General features: G+C 40.9%; 2 protein-coding genes across 5 annotated transcripts in view; both read right to left on the reverse strand.

The window, feature by feature from the left end:
* KAT14 (lysine acetyltransferase 14) overlaps positions 1 to 14,407 on the reverse strand; it is a 46,541-nt gene extending 32,134 nt beyond the window's left edge. For all 4 annotated transcript variants that reach the window (XM_066234762.1, XM_066234760.1, XM_066234763.1 and 1 more), the window contains exons 1-3: positions 14,149 to 14,407; positions 12,162 to 12,280; positions 7,453 to 7,574 (exon numbers count right to left, since the gene is read on the reverse strand). In XM_066234762.1, coding sequence (XP_066090859.1) covers positions 7,453 to 7,574; positions 12,162 to 12,280; positions 14,149 to 14,407 — 500 coding nt within the window. The remainder of the gene's footprint in view (positions 1 to 7,452; positions 7,575 to 12,161; positions 12,281 to 14,148) is intronic.
* Positions 14,408 to 14,715: 308 nt separating this feature from the next.
* PET117 (PET117 cytochrome c oxidase chaperone) lies at positions 14,716 to 26,728 on the reverse strand. Its single transcript, XM_066234765.1, has 2 exons — positions 26,494 to 26,728; positions 14,716 to 14,874 (listed from the first exon to the last, which is right to left on the reverse strand). Exons 1-2 carry the CDS (start codon positions 26,587 to 26,589, stop codon positions 14,716 to 14,718), a joined length of 255 nt encoding a protein of 84 aa, XP_066090862.1. The 5' UTR covers positions 26,590 to 26,728.
* Between the last annotated feature and the right edge of the window lie 357 nt (positions 26,729 to 27,085).

Here is a 27,085-nt window from a genome sequence, read left to right on the forward strand (position 1 = left end):
CATTGAAATACTGGTCTGTTTGTTGATTTAAATTTACTTGTTCTTTGCCTGACCTGTGGTGGCGCAGTGGATAAAGTGTCAACCTGGAAACGCTGAGGTTGCCGGTTCGAAACCCTGGGCTTGCCTGGTCAAGGCACATATGGGAGTTGATGCTTCCTGCTCCTCCCCCCTTCTCTCTCTCTCTCTCTCTCTCCTCTCTAATGAATAAATAAAAAAATCTTAAAAATAATTAAATAAATTTACTTGTTCTTTAATTCAAATATTGTATTTGTTCCCGTTTTGTTTTTTTACTTTAAAATAAGATATGTGCAGTGTGCATAGGGATTTGTTCATAGTTGTTTTTTTTTATAGTCTGGCTCTCCAACGGTCTGAGGGACAGTGAACTGGCCCCCTGTATAAAAAGTTTGGGGACCCCTGGAATAAGTGCTGGAGAGGATGTGGAGAAAGGGGAACCCTCCTGCACTGCTGGTGGGAATGCAGACTGGTGCAGCCACTGTAGAAAACAGTATGGAGATTCCTCAAAAAATTAAATATAGAACTGCCCTTTGACCTAGCCATCCCACTTTTAGAAATATATCCCAAGAACACCACATCAATGATTCAAATGAAGCAATGCACCCCCATGTTTATGGCAGCATTGTTCACAATAGCAAAGATCTGGAAACAGCCCAAGTGCCTTTCAGTGGACGAGTGGATTAAAAAGCTATGGTACATATATACAGTGGAATACTATGGGGTCACGAAAAAGAAGGAAGTCTTACCTTTTGCGACAACATGAATAGACCTGGAAACTATTATGTTAAGTGAAATAAGCCAGGCAGAGAAAGAAAAATATCATATGACCTCACTCATTTGAGGAATCCAATGAACAATATGAACTGAGGAACTGAACAGAGACAGAGGTGGGATCAGTGAGTCCAGAGGGAAAGCAGACAGAGAGGGAAAGGGGATGAGAGGATGGGATCAGAGAAGGGAAAGAGATTGGCAAAATTATATATACATAACACAGCATTAGAGAGCAGAAATGCTAATTCTGGAGGTGAAGGGGGAGGGTGTTGCAGGGAGGGGGGAAAGGGGGATGTTGTGGGGAACACGGGGGAGGAGGGATACATTCTGGGGGACACTAAAATCTATGTAAACACAATAAATTAAAATTTAAAAGTATAAAAAGAAAGAAACATTTTCTGGATTACAAAATTCTCTGAAATTGCCACAAGTAAATACATATTCTAATTCAGTGGTTCTCAACCTGTGGGTCGTGACCCCAGCGGGGGTCGAATGACCAAAACACAGGGGCTGCCTATAAATATGTATTTTCCAATGGCTTTAGGCAACCCCTGTATTTTGGTCGTTTGACCCCCACCGGGGTCTTGACCCACAGGTCGAGAACTGCTGCTCTAATTCTTTAGAGCAGCGATTGTCAACCGTTGTAATGCAAATATTTTGAAACATGCAATATCTAACTATGTAGTCAAGGGCACTGGCCTCTTTTTCCTTATACTGTCAATTTTAAAAATGACAACAGCTAACAAAACTACAGCCATCCAGTTGAATGAACCAAAATTATACCTATTCTTTGGTAGGACTGGCAAAAAAATATATTTTTTGGTGTGCTACAGAATTTTAGTAATTAGTTCATGTGTACCATGAAAGGAAAAAAGGTGAAAATCGCTGCTCTAGAGAGCTGCATTAGGCTGTCTCAAATCTTATATTGTTGAAGTGACGTTACGGAAATGGCGCCGTGAGAAGCGCGTCCGAGAGCTCTCCCCTAAATCACAACAAATTTATCAACTAGAAACAGAAAAATTTATCCTCGGAGCATTCTGGAGTTCCACACAAACTGAAAGCAAAAGGACTGTTATCACTTGAATCTGAGAGATGAGGGTGTGGAGGAAGCTACTGCAGCAGCGACGCTCATTCAAGCCGCGAGGGAGTGCGCCTGCGTGCTATCAATAAGACCACCCTCAGATGCCGATAAGAAAGAGGAAATCGAATATTATGGATACAAAAGAAAGAGAGGTAACACAAATAGATGTGGAAAAATCTATGGAGAAAAGACTTAACATATTGGAAGCCTTGGAGCTAAATGACAGAGAATTTAAAATAGAAATCTTAAAAATACTCAGAGATATACAAGAAAACACAGAAAGGCAATATAGGGAGATCAGAAAACAACTCAATGAACACAAAGAATATATTACCAAGGAAATTGAAACTATAAAAACAAATCAAACAAATGAAAAACTCAATTCACGAGCTGAAAAACGAGGTAACAAGCTTAGCTAACAGAACAGCCCAGATTGAAGATAGGATTAGTGAAATAGAAGACAAACAACTTGAGGCACAACAGAGAGAAGAAGAAAGAGACTCAAAAAAAATAAAAAATGAGAAAGCCCTACAGGAATTGTCTGACTCCATCAGAAAGAATAACATAAGAATAATAGGTATATCAGAGAAAGAAGAGAAAGAAAATGGAATGGAGAATATACTCAAACAAATAATAGACGAGAACTTTCCAAGCCTGTGGAAGGAACTAAAGCCTCAAATTCAAGAAGCAAACAGAACACCAAGTTTTCTTAACCCCAACAAACCCACTCCAAGGCACATCATAATAAAGATGACACAAACCAATGACAAAGAAAAAATTCTCAAGGCAGCCAGGGAAAAGAAGAGTACAACATATAAAGGAAGGCCTATTAGATTATCATCAGATTTCTCAGCAGAAACTCTACAAGCTAGAAGAGAGTGGACCCCAATATTTAAAGCCCTGAAAGAGAGGAACTTTCAGCCAAGAATACTATACCCATCAAAGCTATCCTTCAAGTATGAAGGAGATATAAAAACATTCACAAATACAGAAAAGATGAGAGAATTTATCAACAGAAAGCCCCCACTCCAGGAAATACTAAGGGGGGTTTTCCAACCAGATTCAAAGAACAAAACAAAACAACACCACAAGTAACAGCTCCACCAAGAACACAATAAAACCAAACTTAAACTGTGACAACAAAGGAAAAAAAGGGGGGAGAGGATGGAGATTAACAGTAGCAAAGGATGATGAAGTGCAGAAATACTTATAAGATAGGGTACTACAATGAATATGGTAGGTACCCTTTTCATTACTTAATGGTAACCACCCTTAAAAAAACCACCACAAAAACACTTGACTTAAAAAAGGTAGCAACAGAGGAAAGAAGTATGGAACACAAACAAACAAAAACAAATGATAGAAAAACAAAAGAGAAGAATCAAACTAGATACAAAACTAACAGAAAGCAATTTATAAAATGGCAGTAGGGAACCCACAAGTGTCAATAATTACACTAAATGTAAATGGATTAAACTTACCAATAAAAAGACACAGAGTAGCAGAATGGATTAAAAAAGAAAATCCAACTATATGCTGCCTACAAGAAACACATCTAAGCAACAAGGATAAAAACAAATTCAAAGTGAAAGGCTGGAAAACAATACTCCAAGCAAACAACACCCAAAAAAAAGCAGGCGTAGCAATACTCATATCTAATAATGCTGACTACAAGACAGAAAAAGTACTCAGAGACAAAAATGGTCATTTCATAATGATTAAGGGGAAGTTGAATCAAGAAGACATAACAATCCTTAATATATATGCACCAAACCAAGGAGCACCAAAATATATAAGACAGCTACTTATTGACCTTAAAACAAAAACTAACAAAAATACAATCATACTTGGAGACCTCAATACACCGCTGACGGCTCTAGATCGGTCATCCAAACAGAGAATCAATAAAGATATAGTGGCCTTAAACGAAATACTAGAACACCTGGATATGATAGACATCTACAGGACACTTCATCCCAAAGCGACAGAGTATACATTTTTCTCTAGTGTACATGGAACATTCTCAAGAATTGACCATATGTTGGGCCACAAAGACAATATCAGCAAATTTAGAAAAATTGAAATTGTACCAAGCATATTTTCTGATCATAAAGCCTTGAAACTAGAATTCAACTGCAAAAAGAGGGGGAAAAACCCACAAAAATGTGGAAACTAAACAACATACTTCTAAAAAATGAATGGGTCAAAGAAGAAATAAGCGCAGAAATCAAAAGATATATACAGACAAATGAAAATGAAAATACGACATATCAGAATCTCTGGGATGCAGCAAAAGCAGTAATAAGAGGAAAGTTCATATCACTTCAGGCCTATATGAACAAACAAGAGAGAGCCGAAGTAAACCACTTAACTTCACACCTTAAGGAACTAGAAAAAGAAGAACAAAGACAACCCAAAACCAGCCGAAGAAAGGAGATAATAAAAATCAGAACAGAAATAAATGAAATAGAGAACAGAAAAACTATAGAAAAAATCAATAAAACAAGGAGCTGGTTCTTTGAAAAGATCAACAAAATTGACAAACCCTTGGCAAGACTCACCAAGGAAAAAAGACACAGGACTCAAATAAATAAAATCCAAAATGAAAGAGGAGAGATCACCACAGACATCATGGAAATACAAAGAATTATTGTAGAATACTATGAAAAATTATATGCCACAAAATACAACAATCTAGAAGAAATGGATAAATTCCTAGAACAATACAACCTTCCTAGACTGAGTCATGAAGAAGCAGAAAGCCTAAACAGACCAATCAGCAGGGAGGAAATAGAAAAAACTATTAAAAATCTCCCCAAAAATAAAAGTCCAGGCCCAGATGGTTATACTAGTGAATTCTATCAAACATTCAAAGAAGACTTGGTTCCTATTCTACTCAAAGTCTTCCAAAAAATTGAAGAAGAAGCAATACTTCCAAACACATTTTATGAGGCCAACATAACCCTCATACCAAAACCTGGCAAGGATGGCACAAAAAAAGAAAACTACAGACCAATATCTCTAATGAATACAGATGCTAAAATACTAAACAAAATACTGGCAAACCGAATACAACAACATATTAAAAAAATAATACATCATGATCAAGTGGGATTCATCCCAGAATCTCAAGGATGGTTCAACATACGCAAAACGGTTAACGTAATACACCATATCAACAAAACAAAGAACAAAAACCACATGATCTTATCAATAGATGCAGAAAAGGCTTTTGATAAAATACAACACAATTTTATGTTTAAGACTCTCAACAAAATGGGTATAGAAGGAAAATATCTCAACATGATAAAGGCCATATATGATAAACCATCAGCCAACATCATATTAAACGGCATAAAACTGAGGACTTTCTACCTTAAATCAGGAACAAGACAGGGTTGTCCACTCTCTCCACTCTTATTCAACGTGGTGCTAGAAGTTCTGGCCAGAGCAATCAGACAAGACAAAGAAATAAAAGGCATCCATATCGGAAAAGAAGAAGTAAAGGTATCACTTTTTGCTGATGATATGATCCTATACATCGAAAACCCGAAGGACTCCACAAAAAGATTATTAGAAACAATAAACCAATACAGTAAGGTCGCAGGATACAAAATTAACATACAAAAGTCCATAGCCTTTCTATATGCCAACAATGAAATATTAGAAAACGAACTCAAAAAAATAATCCCCTTCACGATTGCAACAAAAAAAATAAAATACCTAGGAATAAACATAACAAAGAACGTAAAGGACCTATATAATGAAAATTACAAAGCATTGTTAAGGGAAATCGAAAAAGATACAATGAGATGGAAAAATATTCCTTGTTCTTGGATAGGAAGAATAAATATAATCAAAATGGCCATATTACCCAAAGCAATATACAAATTTAATGCAATTCCCATCAAAATCCCTATGAGATTTTTTAAAGAAATGGAACAAAAAATCATCAGATTTATATGGAACTATAAAAAACCCCGAATAGCCAAAACAATCCTAAGGAAAAAGAATGAAGCTGGGGGCATTACAATACCTGACTTTAAACTATATTATAGGGCCACGATAATCAAAACAGCATGGTATTGGCAGAAAAATAGACACTCAGACCAATGGAACAGAATAGAAAGCCCAGAAATAAAACCACATATATATGGTCAAATAATCTTTGATAAAGGGGCCAACAACACACAATGGAGAAAAGAAAGCCTCTTCAACAAATGGTGTTGGGAAAACTGGAAAGCCACATGCAAAAGAATGAAACTCGACTACAGCCTGTCCCCGTGTACTAAAATTAATTCAAAATGGATCAAAGACCTAAATATAAGACCTGAAACAATAAAGTACATAGAAGAAGACATAGGTACTAAAATTATGGACCTGGGTTTTAAAGAACATTTTATGAACTTGACTCCAATGGCAAGAGAAGTGAAGGCAAAGATAAATGAATGGGACTACATCAGAATTAAAAGTTTTTGCTCAGCAAGAGAAACTGATATCAAAATAAACAGACAGCCAACTATATGGGAACTGATATTTTCAAACGACAGCTCAGATAAGGGCCTAATATCCAAAATTTACAAAGAACTCATAAAACTCAACAACAAACAAACAAACAATCCAATAAAAAAATGGGAAGAGGACATGAACAGACACTTCTCCCAGGAAGAGATACAAATGGCCAACAGATATATGAAAAGATGCTCAGCTTCATTAGTTATTAGAGAAATGCAAATCAAAACTACAATGAGATACCACCTCACTCCTGTTAGATTAGCTATTATCAACAAGACGGGTAATAGCAAATGTTGGAGAGGCTGTGGAGAAAAAGGAACCCTCATTCACTGTTGGTGGGACTGTAAAGTAGTACAACCATTATGGAGGAAAGTATGGTGGTTCCTCAAAAAACTGCAAATAGAACTACCTTATGACCCAGCAATCCCTCTACTGGGCATATACCCCAAAACCTCAGAAACATTGATACGTGAAGACACATGTAGCCCCATGTTCATTGCAGCACTGTTCACAGTGGCCAAGACATGGAAACAACCAAAAAGCCCTTCAATAGAAGACTGGATAAAGAAGATGTGGCACATATACAATATGGAATACTACTCAGCCATTAGAAATGATGACATCAGATCATTTACAGCAAAATGGTGGGATCTTGATAACATTATAAGGAGTGAAATAAGCAAATCAGAAAAAAACATGAACTACATGATTCCATACATTGGTGGAACATAAAAATGAGACTAAGAGACATGGACAAGAGTGTGGTGGTTACCAAGGGTGGGGGGGGAGGGAGGACATGGGAGGGAGGGAGGGAGAGAGTTAGGGGGAGGGGGAGGGGCACAGAGAACTAGATAGAGGGTGACGGAGGACAATCTGACTTTGGGCGAGGGGTTTGCAACATAATTTGATGACAAAATAACCTAGACATGTTTTCTTTGAATATATGTACCTTGATTTATTAATGTCATCCCATTACCATTAATAAAAATTTATTTAAAAAAAAAAAAAAATCTTATATTGTTCATTGTTTATCTTTTTCCAAGTATAAAATTTTTTGAAAATCACGTTACCTATTCCCGAGTAAAAAAGTCCAATGTTTCTCAATAAAAGCACAGATATCCTCTTTCCACCTGAAGTAACCTTGACGTCCACTTCCTTCCAGAGACAAGTTGTACATTGCCAACATGACAACCTGAAACACAGATGAAACAAGGGCTGGGAGAAAGGCATGATTACAGGGCTTAATCTTTAGGGGGAAATTCTGTTTCATAATCTGGGTAGTAACGTTGGAACACAGAGGGGGGAAAAGAAGGACGTATCTATGAACAGTCACAGTATAGAATTTCATTTCTGCGTTTGCTCTCAGACGAGTAGCACTAACCCACTTAAAGTACAGTTTTCCCTCACATGTTCTATATGCAGGGCTAAGGTGCAGGTGAAGTGCTTAGATAAATAGCCACTGTCCAGGGAAAACTCCAGCCCACCGTCCCTCCCTCCTGCACAATGCACTACTGACAAAGGTGTTAACTACTGGCCACTGGGGAGCCTCCAGGTGTCTATTCCCACCAGCACCTTCTGAATGACAGTGATAACTATAAATCGTGTGGAAAAATCACCCCAGCATATATATTTCCCTAAGCTCTTTAGAGGACAGAAACAAATGACTCTCAGAATTCCAGAACTGAAAATACTGTGACATATCATCTACTCAGTATTTATCCACGTTTAGCTGTGGAAACCTCTCTTCAAATGAAATCAGCATTCGACAAGAGGCAAAGACCAGAGAGGCCTGACTGCTCAGCCCATTCTCAGCAGGCTCACTCCCCACAGCTCACTGTGTAAACTCCTAGTCTAGTCCAAACCTGGTTATTTTACAAATAAGGAATTCATGGCTCTGAATGGGGAAGTATTTATAATATAAATAGCACATGCTAATTGTAAAAAAACTTCAATAGAGAAAAGAGCAATATAATCACTTTAAATCCACCATCAAGAAATAATCACTTTTGCCCTGGCAGGGTAGCTCAGTTGGTTAGAGCGTCATCCCAATATGCCAGGGTTTCAAGTCCAATCCTCAGGAAATATACAAGAATTAACCAATGAATGCATAAATAAGTGGAACAACAAATCGATGTTTCTCTCCCCCAGTTCCTCTCTCTCTCTCAAATAAATTCATTAATCACTTTGAACATTTTCAGTGACTGTCCTTTTTCTCTTTATATCTATATGTAATTTTGTAATTATGTAATTTTATGTAAACAGACAAAACTATACAAGCTATTCAAAACCTAGTTTTCAACCTATAAAAATAATGATTGATTTTGGGCCAATGAAATTGAAAAGGGGACAGAGAATCAAAAGGAAAAACATCCTTGAATAATTATTTCCCCATAAGAAATATCCTGAAGCTGGGAGGAGTCTAGTAAAGTGCAATTCATGCCCCCACAGCATTAACTCTCAACAGTCCCATGAGAAGACCGAAGACTCAAGGCAATTCTGATGCTTCCACTAACTGAGTTTCAATTTCCCCCATTCTTAATCTTGTAAGACTTGCAGATGGCCTAACAACCCCATGAACGTATTTTTCAAATTCTTCCACTTATTTTTGCATCAGGTCTGCATCAACCAACAAGCATCTTCCTTTAAGCAGTTATTGTTCAAAGGGAGTTACTGTTTAATGGATATGGATTTTCAGTTTGGGAAGATATGAAAGTTCTGCAAAGGGATGGTAGTGATGATTGCTAACAATGGGAATATACTTCATGCAACTAAATTGTACACTTACAAATGCTTAAGATGCTTGAAATTGTAAACTTTAACTGAAAAGTTTTTTAAACATTTTAGGCCCTGGCAGATTGGCTCAGTGGTAGAGCCTCAGCCCAGTGTGTGATTGTCCGGGGTTCAATTTCCGGTCAGGGCACACAAGAGAAGCGCACATCTGCTTCTCCACCCCTCCTCTTCCCCTTCTCTCTCTCTCTCACTCTCTCTCTTCCCATCCCCGCAGCCATGGCTCCATTGAAGCACATCGGCCCCAGGCACTGAGGATGGCTCTGTGAAGCCTCTGCCTCAGGTGCTAAAAATACGTTGGTTGCAAGCATGTCCCAAGATTGGCAGAGCATGGCCCCAGATGGGGGTTGCCAGGTGGATCCTGGTTGGAGCACATGCAGGATTCTGTCTTTCTATCTCCCTTCTGCTCACTTAGGGAAAAAAAAAAAAAGAATGAATCTCAGTTCAGCTTTCTGCTCTCACACTATCAGACCCAGCACAACAGTAGCAGGCTAGCCAGGGTATCCCCAGGGCCTAGCTCAGGGCTGGCACAGCCCCAGCAGGCACTTCACAAGTATCTTGAAAAACAATCATGGTGTCCTTCTTTATCTGCAACATAAGAATGACTGGCCAGGACAAGAATTGTAAAAACTACACTCTTCTCCCCAAACACATGATAAAGTTTCCTCTGCATTGCAAACTGCTGTTCAAAAGTCACCAACATGGAGGGCTGGAGATAGGAGAAGGGCATGGGAAAAAGAGGCCTTTTACTCAGGAGACCAGACCTCTTTGCTGCTGGTACTTTGTAATACAAGCAAGCACTTCTATTTATTACTTTGATAAATCAACAAAGTTTAAGATTAACAACGAACAACAAACACAAACAGATAACCCTCATTCCAATATACCTATAACCAGTATTTGATGATTTTAATGGAATCTATTCAAGATCAACCGAGTTTCTTTCAGCTCTTCCATGAGACTTTTTAAGATGCAACCAGAAACACTGGTCAGTAGCTTGCCAAGAACCAGATGTGTCTGATCTAAACTATCACTTCATTATACCAGTATTATCCATCACCAATGTGTCTTTAGAAGTCAAAAAATAATTTTCAAGTGATGACAGTCTATTTAAATGTGATAGTTGAGCCAATAGTATATATTCTGAGCAACACAATCAAAACCTAGTTTTTCTTTTAAAAAACAACCTCCACAGAAAATTCATATTCTTGAAAATGACAAAATACATACACAGGAGTGGGCAAAAGTAGGTTTATAGTTGTGAGTACACAAAAGTTTATTTTTATATTATTATTTACTATTGTATTACTTATTTGTATTATTTGCCTCATTATCATTATTGTTATTATTTCTTATCCTTACCTAAGATTTATCTTTTAGGTAATGATGATTGATAATTTAACCTACTTTTGCCCACTGCTATATCTGCTCTTCTTCCATTTTATAGCTTTTCAGAAGCTACTTGCCAACCACATGCAAATTTACCACACGTGTACACATCAGAACAATCTATTACTCTGACCACGCCCAGATGCAGGTCCCATGTACGCTTTGAGAAAAATACTGGAATTATAATACTCATGAGACTATATCCTCAATAGAAACTTCCTTTCATGTATTTTCAGATATGTCAAAAAGACTCCCTCCATTCATCACTAACAGATTTCATTAAGAGATATCCTAATAAAGCTCTGATAAGATAATCTAAGGCTGCTAAAGCAACTACAATTTACAAGGAACCTTAAGTGGCTTAGATGGTATAATCTACAATCTTTTCCATTACCCTGTTTATTTGCTCCATAGCCAAGAAGTGCTATGGGTAATGAACTTATTTGTCTGCCTATAATCTAAAATAAATGTCTAGACTGTCACCGCTTAGGGCAGAGGTCTGAGCTGTCTCATTTCTCACAGTAGTCTCCAGGCCTAGAACAGTGCCTGGTTTATCACAGGCACTCAGTATTAGTTGAATCAATAAACATAAAACTGAATATGTATACTTCATTCCTTTTTAGAACTTCAAGATTATATATACATTGTGCCTACTATAGACATATTAATATAAAAGCAAAACCAAAAATATTAATACAAACAAGGATCAGTAAAAAGCTATCGTTCAGGCTGTATGGTTGGATTAGGGTAATGGTATTGAATATGGTTAAAAGTTGACATAAGTATTCATCAAACAAAGAAATATTCAAATGTGTCTGAGTTCCAATGCAGAAAAGCTGGATTACGTTGCTTTCTGCAATCAGCAACATTATGTCTTCCAAATCTGCATGTGGCTATCTTCACATTTTAAAAAATGGTTTCATTGTTCCAAAAAAGGATACCAGAAAAACATGAACATCATTTTCTTTTTTTTTTTTTTTCTTTTTTTCTGAAGCTGGAAACGGGAAGAGACAGTCAAACATACTCCCGCATGCGCCCAACCGGGATCCACCCGGCACGCCCACCAGGGGCGATGCTCTGCCCCTCCGGGGCGTCGCTCTGCCGCGACCAGAGCCACTCTAGTGCCTGGGGCAGAGGCCAAGGAGCCATCCCCAGTGCTCGAGCCATCTTTGCTCCAATGGAGCCTTGGCTGCGGGAGGGGAAGAGAGAGACAGAGAGGAAGAAGGAGGGGGGGGGGGTGGAGAAGCAAATGGGCGCTTCTCCTATGTGCCCTGGCCGGGAATCGAACCCAGGTCCCCCGCACTCCAGGCCGACGCTCTACCGCTGAGCCAACCGGCCAGGGCTATCATTTTCAATTCATATCAGAGTTCAGCATTAAATAAAAATGAAACTGAGTTTTCAAAAATCTCAAATCCAACTCACCGAGTTAGCAGTGAGAGCCATGAACTCCTTTCTCCGCACACTCAGTCTATAATATTCACGAGGAGATAAAAAGTGACACTCAAAACAGCTCCAAAGCTCATTAGTTCCTCTTTCTCTAGATTCCAATAAATTCCTTGGGGGACCAAGCTCATGAATTCTACAGGAAGAGCCTTTTACTCACCTGCTGCCAGGTTAGCTTCAGCCTCTCATACTGCTCCTTGCCATCTTCTGAGCAATCAGAACAAGTAAACCTAAAAAAATTATCACCCTTAAGGTAACTGAGCTGCTCCCTCAGCTGACCTAGGAGAAAAACGAAAAGGCATATGATAGGTTTATCTGAAGCAGCACTAACTCAAAGTTTTAATTTGTTATGAACTTGATTTTCCAAGTTTCCCATGCCGTTTTTCCTTTTTTTCAGCCAGTTCATGATAGGAGGCGGAGAAGGGAGAAGAAAGATATTTATTCTTCCAACATCAAGTGTATGCCTACTAAGAGCACTGGTTCCCTAATTTTTAGGAGAAAAGTACTGGGAGAAGCAGGCATTTTTGCTCACTGAATTTTCCAACTGTTGAATGACTCTTATAGGTGTCTTCACACATTCGAAAAATATTTGAGCTCCCACCAAGTATCAGGCACTGGGCTAGGAACTGGAAATGCCACATACAAGACAGACCTAGTAAGTGCTCTCAGCAGTTTGCAAATTCTGTAAGGGAAACAGGAGGAATTAAGTAATCACAACAGCACAGCAGTTCTCCATCCTCACTGTACATCAGAATCACCCACAGTGGTTTTTGTTTTTAATGGCTTGGCCTACCCCACAGGAATCACAGTGGGGCCAGGGTCTGCATTTTTAGTTCCCAGGTGACAACATGCTCTGGAAGACGTGAAAATCCCTGCAGCAATAAGGGCAATGTGAAGGCACATAAAAGGGGTGCAGGAGCCATATTGGGAAGATAGGAGAGCTAGAAAAAAGTGGGTTCTACAGGACAACCAGAACTCACCAGAGGGTAGAGGTGCTTGTGGGGGGGGGGGGGGGGGGAGACGGGATCTTGGAGACTATGGTGATACACATTCCAGAAAGGAAATTAAAATGTGCTAATCCTAGGGATAAGAAAAAACTTGTTTGTAAGAGAATTAAAAGCTCACCCGGACAGCACATTGTTTGTGTGTGAGGATAAGAGGATACTAGTGAGACAGACTAAAGACATTAGCAGGGGCACAGTCATAAAGGACAGTTTAAAATGCATCCTGTGAGGACAAGGGGAAAGCCGTTGAGATTTTCAGGCAGGACCCTGAATTAATAAGCAGAAAAAAACAGCTCACAAGCAAAAACCACCTAATATGTAAAAATTCTAGGTTTGTTTTCTGTGAAAAGTTATGTATTAGTAGTAACTGCTAATCTAAATAGTTGAATCTTTAACAAAAACATTTCCACATACCAGAAAATGGCCCACTTCACAATTATATATGTGTAGGAACTTCCCTGACCCAGTTACAAATTCTATTACACAAAGAATGCCTCTAGTACATGCCTACTGGTCTCTGCTGAATGGAAAAATCCTGTTTTGGTAAGACTCATGACTGACTGACAAAGCATACTCTTCCCTGAGAACAAGGAAGCTAGCAGCTGGACTGAGTAGAAAAAGTAAAGTATCAGGGAAGCATGTGTGTATATCTCTGGCCAGCAGAGCAAAAAGGCCAACAAGTAGACAAGAATGGTCCTAGAAAACAGGGCACAAAACACTTTTATTCTGCTAATTCTGACCTTACTTCAGTATACAATAGCAGCAGTTTTCCACGTAAGTTAAATATTGAGTACTTTTAATGAACTTTAATTCTACCCAGGGCCTAGAATTTGGCCCCAAATTCTTAACATAGCCTTGTTAGAAAAATCTGGCTAATTCTTTAAGTAACACAGGATTTCCAATTTTCTAATCTTTATTGGGTTACCATCAAGAATGTTAATTTAACAATGTGATAGATGTTGACAGTAATTTTTATTAGTACAAATGTGTCTGTTTTATATAAATTTTTAATCAATTAAATTAAAAATAAATATAATAATTATCTTTTCATTTAGGTCTATTTTACATTCATGTTTCTTTCACAGGTTAGAAAAACAAACCATGGAGAAATTGACTAATCAAAGGAATTGAGAAGCTCCTTACTGGCTGGTATCCATTTCTGGCATTTGTCACAGAAGTAGGACAGCTGCTCCTCCATCCAGGACACATCTCCTTCATCACTGTTGAGGGAATCCCCACTCTGGTCATGAGACAAGTCCACTGATGCCTGGTCCTCCGATTCTACAATCAGGAGAGTCTCCCCCTCCACCTCACCCTCCTCCAGTCCTTCTGAGGTAGATGTTCTTGTGGCTTCATCATCATGGCGGCTTATCAAACTACTCAGGTGGATGTTACTCTCCATCCCTTCTTTTTCACAGGGTCAGAAGTGCTTTTTGTAACAATCCTAAATTCTGGACACCAAGCTCAAAGGGGCTTTTATCAGGATTACACAAACAAAATTCTTCACAAGCGTGTCTGCCTACTTCTCTACTCAGATGTAACGAACTCTTAAAGCAATAATTCAGAATATATAACTCATTGTCCTTTTACTTGACTAAGTTTAAAAGGACGGTGAGCAAAAAAAGATTGAAGATCTCAATATACTTTTCTCCATCATCACACCAACAGACATACACATTCAACACTAACTGTCCCACCTATATTTCACATTCATTTCAAGTCATGTTTTTTTAAATCCTTTGCCAAAAACGCCTTCTCTCTTTCTGCTTCAAGTTGCTCAGTCAAAATAATCTGTTCTCCCAAAAGACGAATGTTTTCTTTTTTCCGATTTTGCCTCTCAATGTCTCTGATCACTCCGTCACGAAGCCTCTAAAAACGTTAAGAAACAGATTTCAGTAACACCCTGAACAGGTGGTTCCCATCCTTGTGCCATTCAAATCCAAGTAACTGTTACCAAAATACACTTAAAACTTTCAGATTCCAAATACCCAATTACTATTTTAACTTTCTGTATAAATGTAAAATGTAATAAAGAAACCATCAAATTAATCTGGTACTGTGCTATAATGTTATCACTTCAATGACTATTTACCATTTTTAAAGAAATTCTTGAACACTTAGTACAGAAAACTTAATTGGAAATAACAATTTTTTAAAGAAGTGCTACTGTGTTGAATTCAAGTTTAGTTGATAGACAGCACTTAAAAACCCAGCTTCTATTATATAAATAGAAAAACATGGACCTGGCACCTAAGATAAGACTTTTTATTTGTTTATTTTTTTTTAATTTTTTCATTGATTGAGAAAGAGAGAAGGGGAGGGAGAGAAAGAGAGAAGCATAATTCATTGTTCCACTTTGTTGTTCCATTTAGTTGGGTACTCTTTATTTTCTTTTAAGATTTTATTTATTTATTTTAGAGAGAAGAGGGAGAGAGATACAGAAAGAGAGAGAAGGAGGGAGGAGCAGGAAGTATCAACTCCCATATGTGCCTTGACTAGGCAAGCCCTGGGTTTCGAACTGGCAACCTCAGCATTCCAGGTGCTTATTTTAATCCACTGTGCGACCACAGGTCAGGCTAGCTGCATACTCTTTGATTGCTTCTCATTTGGGCCCTGACTGGGGATGAAACCCACAACTTTGGTGTGCCACAGCAACACTTAATCCACTGAGCCACTCGGCTAGGGCCTAAAATGAATTTTTTTAAAGTATCAATCCAGTCAGGACTAATTAACAACTTTATAGTTACAGGTCAAAAAATGCTCTAGTAAGTTTTTAACAAAGAGGGACAAGATGGACACAGAGTGGCAGATGCTCCAACTCCCACTTCCCAGAACCAAGGTGGATTACAATTTAATTCTGAGAACACTCATCTTGAAAGACCAATTTTGGACTAAACTAAGAGGATTCTATAGCCGAGGACCACCAAAGAAGCCACACTGAGACTGGTAGGAAAGGCGGAGACGAGGAAAAAGCTGCCTCTCTCTTACAGGGAGGGTTGCCCTGTGAGTTGTGGGTCCTCAGCCCCAAAACCGGAATCCCAAGACCCAGACTGCATATTAAAGGGCCTGCATGGAGAGCCTCGCTCACAGCCACCTTCCCAGAGTTCCAGGAGGGGGCGGGGGCCGCTGGGAGGACTGAAGTTGCCAGGGGAGAGAATGGTCTTGGAGGCACAGAGGGAGACACTTTGAGGGATGGACACCCTAACCCCTGGGATGAGTCACTCCCCAAATCTAAAGTGAACTTTTTCCCTGGGAACAGCATCACCAGCAAAGAGAAGAAATAACCCTGTCCACCAGAGGCTCACCCGCCCCAGTTAGAACAAAGAGGCGCTTAGAGGCAGGCAGCACGTTAGGGGCAAAAATAATGAGTGCAGAGGTCTAAGCTACACCACTCCCACCCCCCACCCCCCCACCCCCCCCCCCCCCCCACCCCCCCGCGCTGAATGCTCGCCTGGGGCGAACCTGCGGAGGCCAAAACCATGGTGGTGGCCGAGGCAGAGGTCCACCCTCACACACAGTCCTGCCTGCGGCGTGGGCCCGCCCTTGGCAGGGGTAGAAGCCCGAGCAACAGCAGACGGTGTACATGCGGGCTTGCGGGAGTCAGCCAGCGAGGGCGGAAGCTGCAGCTGCAGTGGCTGCTGCAGAAGTCCAGGCCAGCAAAAGGGCATACCCTTGGCGGCAGCAGAGCCGGGCGACCTCCGGGGTGGACCCAGGGAGCACACGCCCCTTAGGCCACAGAGATGGGAGCTGCAGCGGCTGCTGAAGAGGTCTAGGCTGAGGCACAAAGCCCCTAGCGAGCGGACCCAACCTTGGCAGCAGCAGAAGCCAAAGTAGCCCCAGAGCAGTCTGAGCGAGCATGCACTGGCCCACCAGCAGAGGCAGAAGCCCCGGCAAACACTGTGGAAGCCCAATCCCAGGCGCAAGCTGGCTGGTGGCACAGGTCTGCCCTCAGGGGCAGCGGAAGCTGGGGAGACTTTGGAAGGGGTCCAAGCAGGGGCAGCTGCGGAAGCAGGCTGGCTCCAGGTAGCAACAGGGGGCGCGTGGACAGACCACACAAGGGGAGCACAGGGGACACACCCACTGGACCCCTGTGACTACATCCTACTGAGTGCTGAAAAGAAAATACAAAACAAAACAAAATAAATAAAAAGTCTAGATAGAATGACACCTGAGGCTAAGGGGCAGGTCATATCCAATACTGTACCTAATCAATGAATTACATACAGTACTGAGCCCAACAAGTAGCCAGCAATAAGAGGCAACAGAAAGCGGATCTCAGGGGAACTTGAACTTTTAAAGGAACTTCCCCAAAGCCAAGAGTAGATAAAAGCAAGCATAGGAGTGCAGCTGATATTTACAATGGCACCTGGGCCCAGCAAAAGCAGCCACAAGATCTGGATCGCCTATAGCTCCAGAAAGGTTGATAAGAGCCAGTACACAGGCAGTGACCCCCACTGATCTGCACCAGGCCCCGGACAGGGAGGTCCAGGGCAGGCACATTCAGTGGCCAGATACAAAAAGTACCAGTTTAGGACCTAACAACCCTTGTTAGAGTGCAAGCTTAAGGAAGGGCTCCTCACACCTGACCCAGCTAAGACATAGAAAACGCTGACACAAACAGCAAAAAGAACAATGATAGCAGATAAGTAGCCCACAGCAGATTAGAAACAACAGCTGATGCCAACCAAGAAGATTTAGAAGTGGCCCTGGCTGGTTGGCTCAGTGGTAGAGCGTTGGCCTAGAGTGCGGAAGTCCTAGATTCGATTCCTGGCCAGGGCACACAGGAGAGGCGCCCATCTGCCTCTCCACCCCTCCCCCTCTCCTTCCTCTCTGTCTCTCTCTTCCCCTCCCACAGCCGAGGCTCCATTGGAGCAAAAGATGGCCCGGGCGCTGGGGATGGCTCCCTAGCCTCTGCCCCAGGCACTAGAGTGGCTCTGGTCACGACAGAGCGATGCTCCAAATGGGCAGAGCATCGCCCCCTGGTGGGTGTGCTGGGTGGATCCCGGTCAAGCGCATGCAGGAGTCTGTCTGACTGCCTCCCCGTTTTCAGCTTCAGAAAAATACAAAAAAAAAAAAAAAAAAGATCTAGAAGTAACACAACTGAAAATTGGAGGCAGACAATACCAACCCTAGACTTAGCTAGCTTCACAAACAACACACCCAAACGAGGAGTGTATGCACAGACAAAATGGGAAGAAAGAGAAATGCAATCCAAATGAATAAACAAGAGAAATCCCCAGAAAAAGAACTGAGTGAGATGGAAATAATGAAACTACCAGATGCAGAGTTTAAAATGATTACTAAAATGCTCAAAGATCTTAGAGCAACAATGGACGGCCACAATGAGAATCTGACAGAGATAACAAGTATCAAAAAGGACATTCAAATAACAAAAAAGAATCAGTCAGAAATGACAAATACAATATCAGAAATGAAGACTACACTAGAAGGAATTAAAAGCAGTCTGGATGAAGCAGAGGATCGAATCACAATTTTGAAGACAAGATAAATGAAAGCACAGAAGCAGAGCAGCAAAAAGAGAAGAGGATCAAAAAGTCTGAGGAAACTCTAAGAGAGCTCTGTAACGATATAAAGAGAAACAATTTCTGCATCATAGGGGTTTTAGAAGGAGAAGAGAAAAAACAAGGGATAGAGAGCCTGTTTGAAGAAATCATAGCTGAAAACTTCCCTAAATTGATGCAGGAAAAAGTCACACAGTTCAAGAAGCACAGAGAATTCCATTAAAGAGAAAGCCAAAGAAACCTACACCAAAACACGTAATAATTAAAATACTAAAGCTAAGAGATAAAGAAAAATACTAAAAGCTGCAAGTGAAAAACAGTCAAACAACTACAAAGGAGCCCCTATAAGGATGACATCCAACTTCTCAACAGAAACACTTGAGGCCAGAAGAGATTGGCAAGAAATATTCAAAGTAATGCAGAACAAGAGCCTACAATCAAGACTTCTTTATCCAGCAAAGTTATTGTTTAAAATTAAAGAAGTAAAAAATTTCCCAGACCAAAAAAAAAAAAAAAAAAACCCTCAAGGAATTCATTACAATCAAACCAATGCTGCAAGAAATGTTAAGGGGCCTGCTGTAAACAGAACAGAGGGGGGGAAATATAGTAAAAGAGGCATGTAGATTTAAAGAATAAAATGGCAATAAACAACTACATATCAATAATAACCTTAAACATAAATGGATTAAATAATCTAATCAAAAGACATAGGGTAGCTGCATTGATAAGAAAACAGGACCCGTACATATGCTGTCTACAAGTGACACATCTCAAAACAAAAGATACACACAGACTGAAAGTAAAAGGTAAAAAAATATATATTTCATGCAAATGGAAATGAAAAAAATCTGGGGTAGCAATACTTATATCTGACAAAATAGACTTTAAAACAAAGGCTATACTGGCCGGTTCGCTCAGTGGTAGAGCGTCGGCCTGGCGTGCAGAAATCCTGGGTTCGATTCCCGGCCAGGGCACACAGGAGAAGCACCCATCTGCTTCTCCACCCCTCCCTCTCTCCTTCCTCTCTCTCTCTTCCCCTCCCGCAGCCGAGGCTCCAATGGAGCAAAGATGGCCCGGGCGCTGGGGATGGCTCCTTGGCCTCTGCCCCAGGCGCTAGAGTGGCTCTGGTTGCAACAGAGCAATGCCCTGGAGGGCCAGAGCATCGCCCCCTGGTGGGCAGAGCATCGCCCCTGGTGGGCGTGCCGGGTGGATCCCGGTCGGGCGCATGCGGGAGTCTGTCTGACTGTCTCTCCCCGTTTCCAGCTTCAGAAAAATACAAAAAACAAAACAAAACAAAAAAAACAAAGGCTATAGTAAGGGGTAAAGAAGGTCACTACATAATAATAAAGGGAGCAATCCAACAGGAACATATAACCATTATAAATGTCTATGCACCTAATAAAGGAGCACCTAAATATATAAAGCAGATTTTGATGGACATAAACGGGAAGATCAACAGCAATACTATAATAGTAGGAGATTTCAATACCCCACTTACATCACTAGCTAGATCTTCAAGAAAGAAAATTAACAAAGAAACAGCAGACTTAAAGGAAACCCTAGGTCAACTGGATTTAACAGATATCTTCAGAATCTTTCAACCTAAAGCAGCATAATATACATTCTTTTCAAATGTTCATGGTACATTCTCTAGGATAGACCACATGTTAGGGCACAAAAAGGGTCTTAACAAATTTAAGAAGATTGAAATCATATAAAGCATCTTCTCTGATCATAATGGCATGAAACTAGAAATCAACTACAACTGAAAAATACTCAAACACTTGGAAACTAAATAGCATGTTATTAAATAACAAATGGGTTAACAATGAGATCAAAGAAGAAATAAAAAAATTCCCAGAAACAAATGAAAATGAGCATACAACTCAAAATTTATGGGACACAGCAAAAGCAGTCCTGAGAGGGAAGTTTATAGCATTATAGGCATACCTCAAGAAGCTAGAAAAAAGCTCAAATAAACAATTTAACCCTGTAACTAAAAGAACTAGAAAAAGAACAGCAAGTAAAGCCCAGAGGAAGTAGAAGGAAGGAAATAATTAAGATCAGAGCAGAAATAAATAACACAGAGGCTAAAGAAACAATACAGAGGATCAATGAAACCAAGAGCTGGTTCTTTGAAAAGGTAAACAAGATCAATGAACCTTTAACCAGACTCACCAAGAAAAAAAGAGAGAGGACTCAAATAAGTAAAATTAAAAATAAGAGTGGAGAAGTAACAACTGACACAGCAGAAATACAAAGGATTGTTAAGAAAATACTATGAAGAACTATATGCCAAAAAATTAGACAACCTAGGTGAAATGGACAAATTCCTTAAAAAATATAATCTTTCAAAAGTCAATCTGGAAGAATCAAAAAATCGAAATAGAACAATTACATAAATGAGATCGAAACAGTTATCAAAAAACTCCCAAAAACAAAAGCCCTGGGCCATATAGCTTCACAGGCTAATTCAACCAAACATTCAAAGAACTAACTCCTATCCTTCTCAAAATATTTCAAAAAATTCAAAAGGAGGGAAGACTTCCATGCTCCTTTTATGAGGCAAGCATAATTCTGATTCCAAAACCAGGCAAAGACAACACAAAGAAAGAAAATTATAGGCCAAAATTCCAAAATTAGCAAACCAGATCTAGCAATACATTAAAAATATCATACATCATGATCAAGTGGGATTTATTCTGGGGAGACAAGGCTAGTCCAATATTCACAAATCAATCAATGTAACTCATCACATAAACAAAAGGTAGGAGAAAAACCACATCATAATATCAATAGATGCAGAAAAAACATTTGATAAAATCCAGCACCCATTTATGATCAAAACTCTCAGCAAAGTGGGAATACAGGGAACATACCTCAACATGATAAAGGCCATCTATGACAGACCTACATCATACTCAATGGACAAAAGTTAAAAGCAATCCTCTTAAGATCAGGACCAAGGCAGGGGTGCCCCCTTCCCCCACTCTTATTCAACATAGTTCTGGAAATCCTGGGCACAGCAATCAGACAAGAAGATATAAAAGGCCTCCAAACTGGAAAAGAAGTAAAACTATCATTATTTGCAGATGATATGATACTGTATATAGAAAACCCTGAAGTCTCAGTCAAAAAACTACTGGACCTGATAAATGAATTCAGCAAGGTGGCAGGATATAAAATTAATATTCAGAAATCAGAGGCATTAATATACACCAACAATGAACTGTCAGAAAGAGAAATTAAAAAAACAATCTCCTTCACTATTGCAACAAAAAAAAGTACGTAGGAGTAAATTTAACCAAGCAGATTAAAGACTTGTACTTGGAAAATTATAAAACATTGATAAAAGAAATCAAGGAAGATACAAACAGTGGAAGCATATACCGTGTTCATGGTTAGGAAGAATAAGCATCATTAAAATGACTATATTACCCAAAGCAATTTATAAATTCAATGCAATTCCTATTAAAATACCAATAACATACTTCAAAGATATAGAACATATATTCCAAAAATTTATATGAAACCAAAACAGAATACAAATAACCTCAGCAATCTTGAAAAAGAAGAATAAAGTGGGAGGTATCACACTTCCCAATATCAAGCTATACTACAAGGCCATTGTACTCAAAACAGCTTGGTACTGGCATAAGAACAGGCATATAGATCAATGGAACAGAACAGAGCATCCAGAAATAAACCCACACTTTTATGGACAACTGATATTTGACAGAGGAGGTAATAGCATACAATGGAGTAAAAGCCTCTTTAACAAATGGTGTTGGGAAAACTGAACAGCTACCTGTAAAAAAATGAAACTAGACCACCAACCTACACCATTCATAAAAATAAACTCAAAATGGATGAAAGACTTAAATGTAAGGCGTGAAACCATAAGCATCTTAGAAGAAAACATAGGCAGTAAGCTCTTCGACATCTCTTGCACCAATATATCTGCTTATTTATCTTCACGGGCAAGGGAAATAAAAGAGGATAAACAAATGGGACTATATCAAACTAAAAAGCTTTTGCACAGCAAAAGACAATAAGAACAGAATAAAAAGACAAACTACACAATGGAAGAACATAGTCGACAATACGTCTGATAAGGGGTTAATAACCAAAATTTATAAAGAATTTGTAAAATTCAACAACAGTAAAGTAAACAATCCAATCAAAAAATGGGCAAAAGAAATGACCAAACACTTCTCCAAAGAGGACATACAGATGGCCAATAGGCAGATGAAAAAATGCTCAACATCACTAATCATTAGAGAAATGCAAATTAAAACCACAATGAGATATCACCTCACACCAGTCAGAATGGCGCTCATTAACAAAACAACACAGAATAAGTGCTGGAGAGGATGTGGAGAAAAGGGAACCATCCTGCATTGCTGGTGGGAATGCACACTGGTGCAGCCACTGTGGAAAACAGTATAGAGATTCCTGAAAAAATTAATAATGGAACTGCCTTTTGACCTAGCCATCCCATTTTTAGGAATATATCCCAAGAACACCAAATCACTGATTCAAAAGAAGAAATGCACCCCCATGTTTATGGCAGCATTGTTCACAATAGCGAAGATCTGGAAACAGCCCAACTGTCCGTCAGTGGACAAGTGTATTAAAAAGCTGTGGTACATATATACAATGGAATACTATGGGGCCATAAAAAAGAAGGAAATCTTGTGGTATGATACTAAAGAATAGAAAATTAATATTAACATTTTAGGGAAAATTGTTAGCTTTCTTGTCCTCTCCTTTCTGTAGGGAGTGAAAGTAAAGGAATGTGAAAGTTTCCTAGCTTGCAGAGACATACTGTGTAGCAGGCATCGGGAACCTATGGCTCATGAGCCAGATGTGGCTCTTTTGATGGCTGCATCTGGCTTGAAGACAAATCTTTAATAAAAAAATAATAACGTTAAAAATATAAAACATTTTCATGTATTACAATCCATTCATTTCCTACTACTCATGTTCATGGTTGCAGGTGGCTGGAGCCAATCACAGCTGTCCTCCAGGACAACACCAAATTTTTATTGGATCATGCCTAACGTACACGGGTCGTTGTATGGCTCTCACAGAATTACATTTTAAAATATGTGGCATTCATGGCTCTCTCAGCCAAGAAGTTTCCTAACACCTGCTGTGTAGGAAACCCTTTTTACCAGGAAGCTTAAAAGGCATTTTATAATTTGGGCTAGGCATACAGAGATATTTTGTAAATATGGTTTTTATACTTTGTGATTTGCACCAACTCAGGATAAACAACATTGTATTGTAAAGAGATTTTGTGCTGGGAGACTTAGATTCCCCCTTCCCCACCTCTGTGAGAAGATGGGGAAACACCAGCCCAGTGTGGGGAGGGGAGGGAGAGATAAGGCAAGCCACTTTCTGCTCTCTTTCTTTCTTCTTTAATGGATCATTTGCAAAAGTTTATTCCCTGGGGCCACGTAGGCTCCCCGCCTCAAGCCTATAGTTAATGCATATACCTCCAGAAAAAGAAATAGCAAATAAACACTGAAAAATTTAGAAATGTCTTTAATATGAAAAACATTTTTCACTATGGTGTTACCTTATAAGTTTTAATATGTAGAAATGTTTTTTATAAATCCTATAGATGAGTGTTATAAGCTTGCTAATGTATTATGTCATCACTGCCCCTCCCCCTTTTCCCACCAACCTGTGTTTGATCAAAGCTATATAACCTGTCTCAGGGCTGTGCGCAGGGCACATGATTTGGGTCAGCTTTGCCCTGTGTTAGCCATATGAGGCCGGCATATTAAATTTCCTCCTTTTAATAAAACTCCTTAAAAATTTATTTGGACTTGGTGTCTCTACGTAAACCCGGCAAAACGGTACTTTATAACAATCTTACCTTTTGCGACAACATGGATGGACCTGGAAACTATTATGTTAAGGAAAATAAGCCAGGTAGAGAAAGAAAAATATCATATGACCTCACTCATTTGAGGAATCCAATGAACAATGTGAACTGAGGAACTGAATTGAGACAGAGGAGGAATCAAAGGGACCAGAGGAAAAGAAGACAGAGGGAAAGGGGATGAGAGGATGGGATAATCCCAAGGGAAGGGGGGAGGGCGCTGTGGGGAGGCAGGCAAGGGAGATGACATTTAAGGCCTCTTCACTATTCCAATTATAATATCCAAAACTCTGGCTCCTCGTTTAGTAAGTACTACCTGTTCTGCTGGGTTCCCGAGAGGATTAAAGATTATGTCTATAAAGTGCTTAGTACAGTACCTGGTATGTGGTATACAGTCAAGAAACAATAATCATTATTTTATGCCTTGCTTCCTTAAACCTTCCTACATAGCCACCATGTCAATCATTTTGCCAACTCTTTCCTACTGCTAGAAAGTAAGCCCATAATGAATGACTCGGTTTAAGATAAACACACAAGTTATTCTAGTTAATCTTTTCTTCAAATCTCTAACTTTCAGGTATCTAAATCTTCCTGTTCTTCCACTCTCTAATACAGTGGTTCTCAACCCTGGCTGCGCGACAGAAGCCCCTGCGTAGCTTTTAAAACATATTTAAGCAAGATCCCCATCTACAAGAGATTCTGATTTAACAGGCCTGGAGTAGGGCCCAGCCTCAGTTGCACTGTTTTAAAACTTCCCAGAAATATCGTGTGTAGTTAGGTTTCAGAACCAAGCTTTAATGACCCAGCCTGACCTGACACTCTTTGAAAATCCCTGGTCACTGGCCTCAGAGGTATATCTGACACACCATCCTTTCCACCATCTCAATATTTCTTGGAATCACCATGTTTTCCTTCTTAGAGAAGGGAGGTTCTTGTCTATTACAAAAGATACTCCCTTAGAACTCCAAATCTCTAATCTCTTCCATGCCCTTATTTCATCATTCATCATCCCTTTCCCTCCTCCCAAAAATTCTTATGACTTCCTCTTTTCTGGTTTCCACGGACTGTGAACACGGAGGACGTGACCTAATCTGCTTCATTCCTGGTATACCCAGCACCCAGCACTGTCCAATGCAAGAAATGAGTTGACTACTGATTCAGGTCATTACTTCCACCCTTGGCAAACTCGGCTCAACCAATCCCCTCACCATGTTGTTCTCTGAGAGGTCACCGGGGACCTCGTTCCCGCCATCACACTCCACATTCAGCCCTGCTCTGAATCCTTCCGTCTCGGGCGGCTGTGCTTCCTTATCTTTAAGTCCCCAAGCACCTGGTGTGGTGTCTGGCGCGCAGTGGTCAATCACTAAACGTTTGCTAACTTGGATGAGAAATAAAATAAGAGCTGAGAGACAGAATGTGCGGTCAGACCCCTGACCGGTAAATCACAGATATTTCCAGACATAAAAGTACCAAAAAAAAAGAGAGAAAAACTGGAGGCTGGTGTCGCTAATGTCCTCAGAATCTAGTTTTCATAGCAAACTGCTCCTTTAAAAACAAAACAAAAAAACATCATACAAGCATCTCACCACATTACCTTGGCCAAAGGCAAGAGCGGCTGCGGGGACGCGTCTTCACCAAGGGATAAAGCCTTACCGGCCTTTGAACCCCGTCGGCCCCAAACTGGGGCGTGGGGAGGGGACAGGCCGGTAACCTGCAGGACGCGCCCCAAGGCGGCTGCTGCCCCGCCTCCACTCTGCCGCGGCCCCAGGGGCACTCGGAAAGGTCGCACCCCCGCAGGCTGGCTGTGGCCCGAAGTCGGGGCCGCTGACCGGGCAACCTCAGAGGGAAGGGGCGGGCTCCCGGGCGCCGCTCAGGGGAGGGTGGCCGGGCCTCGAGGATGCACGCGGCCGGGGCCTGCAGCACCCAGGGCCGAACCGGAGGGAGCAGGGCAGCGCTGTGGGGAGGAGAGGCAGGGAGAGAAGGGAAAACCAGAAGGAGCGGGGAACCACGCGGAGACCAGAGCACCCGAGGCCGCCCCGCGCGGGCCTTAGAAGGCCGTAACGTGACACCGACCTGCTGGTCCTGCCGCTGCTTCAGATGCACGCCAACCACGGTGGTCGCTGTCAGCACCACCGACAGGCCCAGCACCAGCTTCGAGGTCCTCGACATCCCCACGCGGCCGCGCAGTCTCACCCCGGCGAGGCCCCGACCGCCGCGGAGCGTGCGTCGCTACCGGTGCAAGCCAGACCCGACGCCGAGAACGCCGAACCCCGGCCTTTGCGAGCGCCGCCTGCCGCCGCCAGGCGCGAGCAATCGAGAGCCGAGCGGCGCCCCAGCTCCGTGGCAAGTGCGGCTCTGCCGTAGCTTGGGGAAAAGCGGGATCCCTTCTCTACACTGCAGGCGGCCGGGTTAAAACACTCCCCATTCAAATTCTGTAGAGTCCTAGCCCAAAGCGGGTTCCAGCACCTTGCCGGAGGGGGTGTGGAGGGGTGCCATGCCTGAGCCACTTCATTTTATCACCGCACCACCACCACCAGCGGTCGGGGCCTTCGCGGGGTGCGGGATTCCCACTGGGGAATTTGACCCAGGTGCTTTGCTTAATACCAACTTCACCAAACTCAGCCCTCATTGTCCCTTTGGTGGGGGCGGTGCCTCCAGGAGATGG

Source organism: Saccopteryx bilineata, chromosome 6 (genome assembly GCF_036850765.1).
Source record: "Saccopteryx bilineata isolate mSacBil1 chromosome 6, mSacBil1_pri_phased_curated, whole genome shotgun sequence".
In the NCBI taxonomy this organism is placed as follows: domain Eukaryota; kingdom Metazoa; phylum Chordata; class Mammalia; order Chiroptera; family Emballonuridae; genus Saccopteryx; species Saccopteryx bilineata.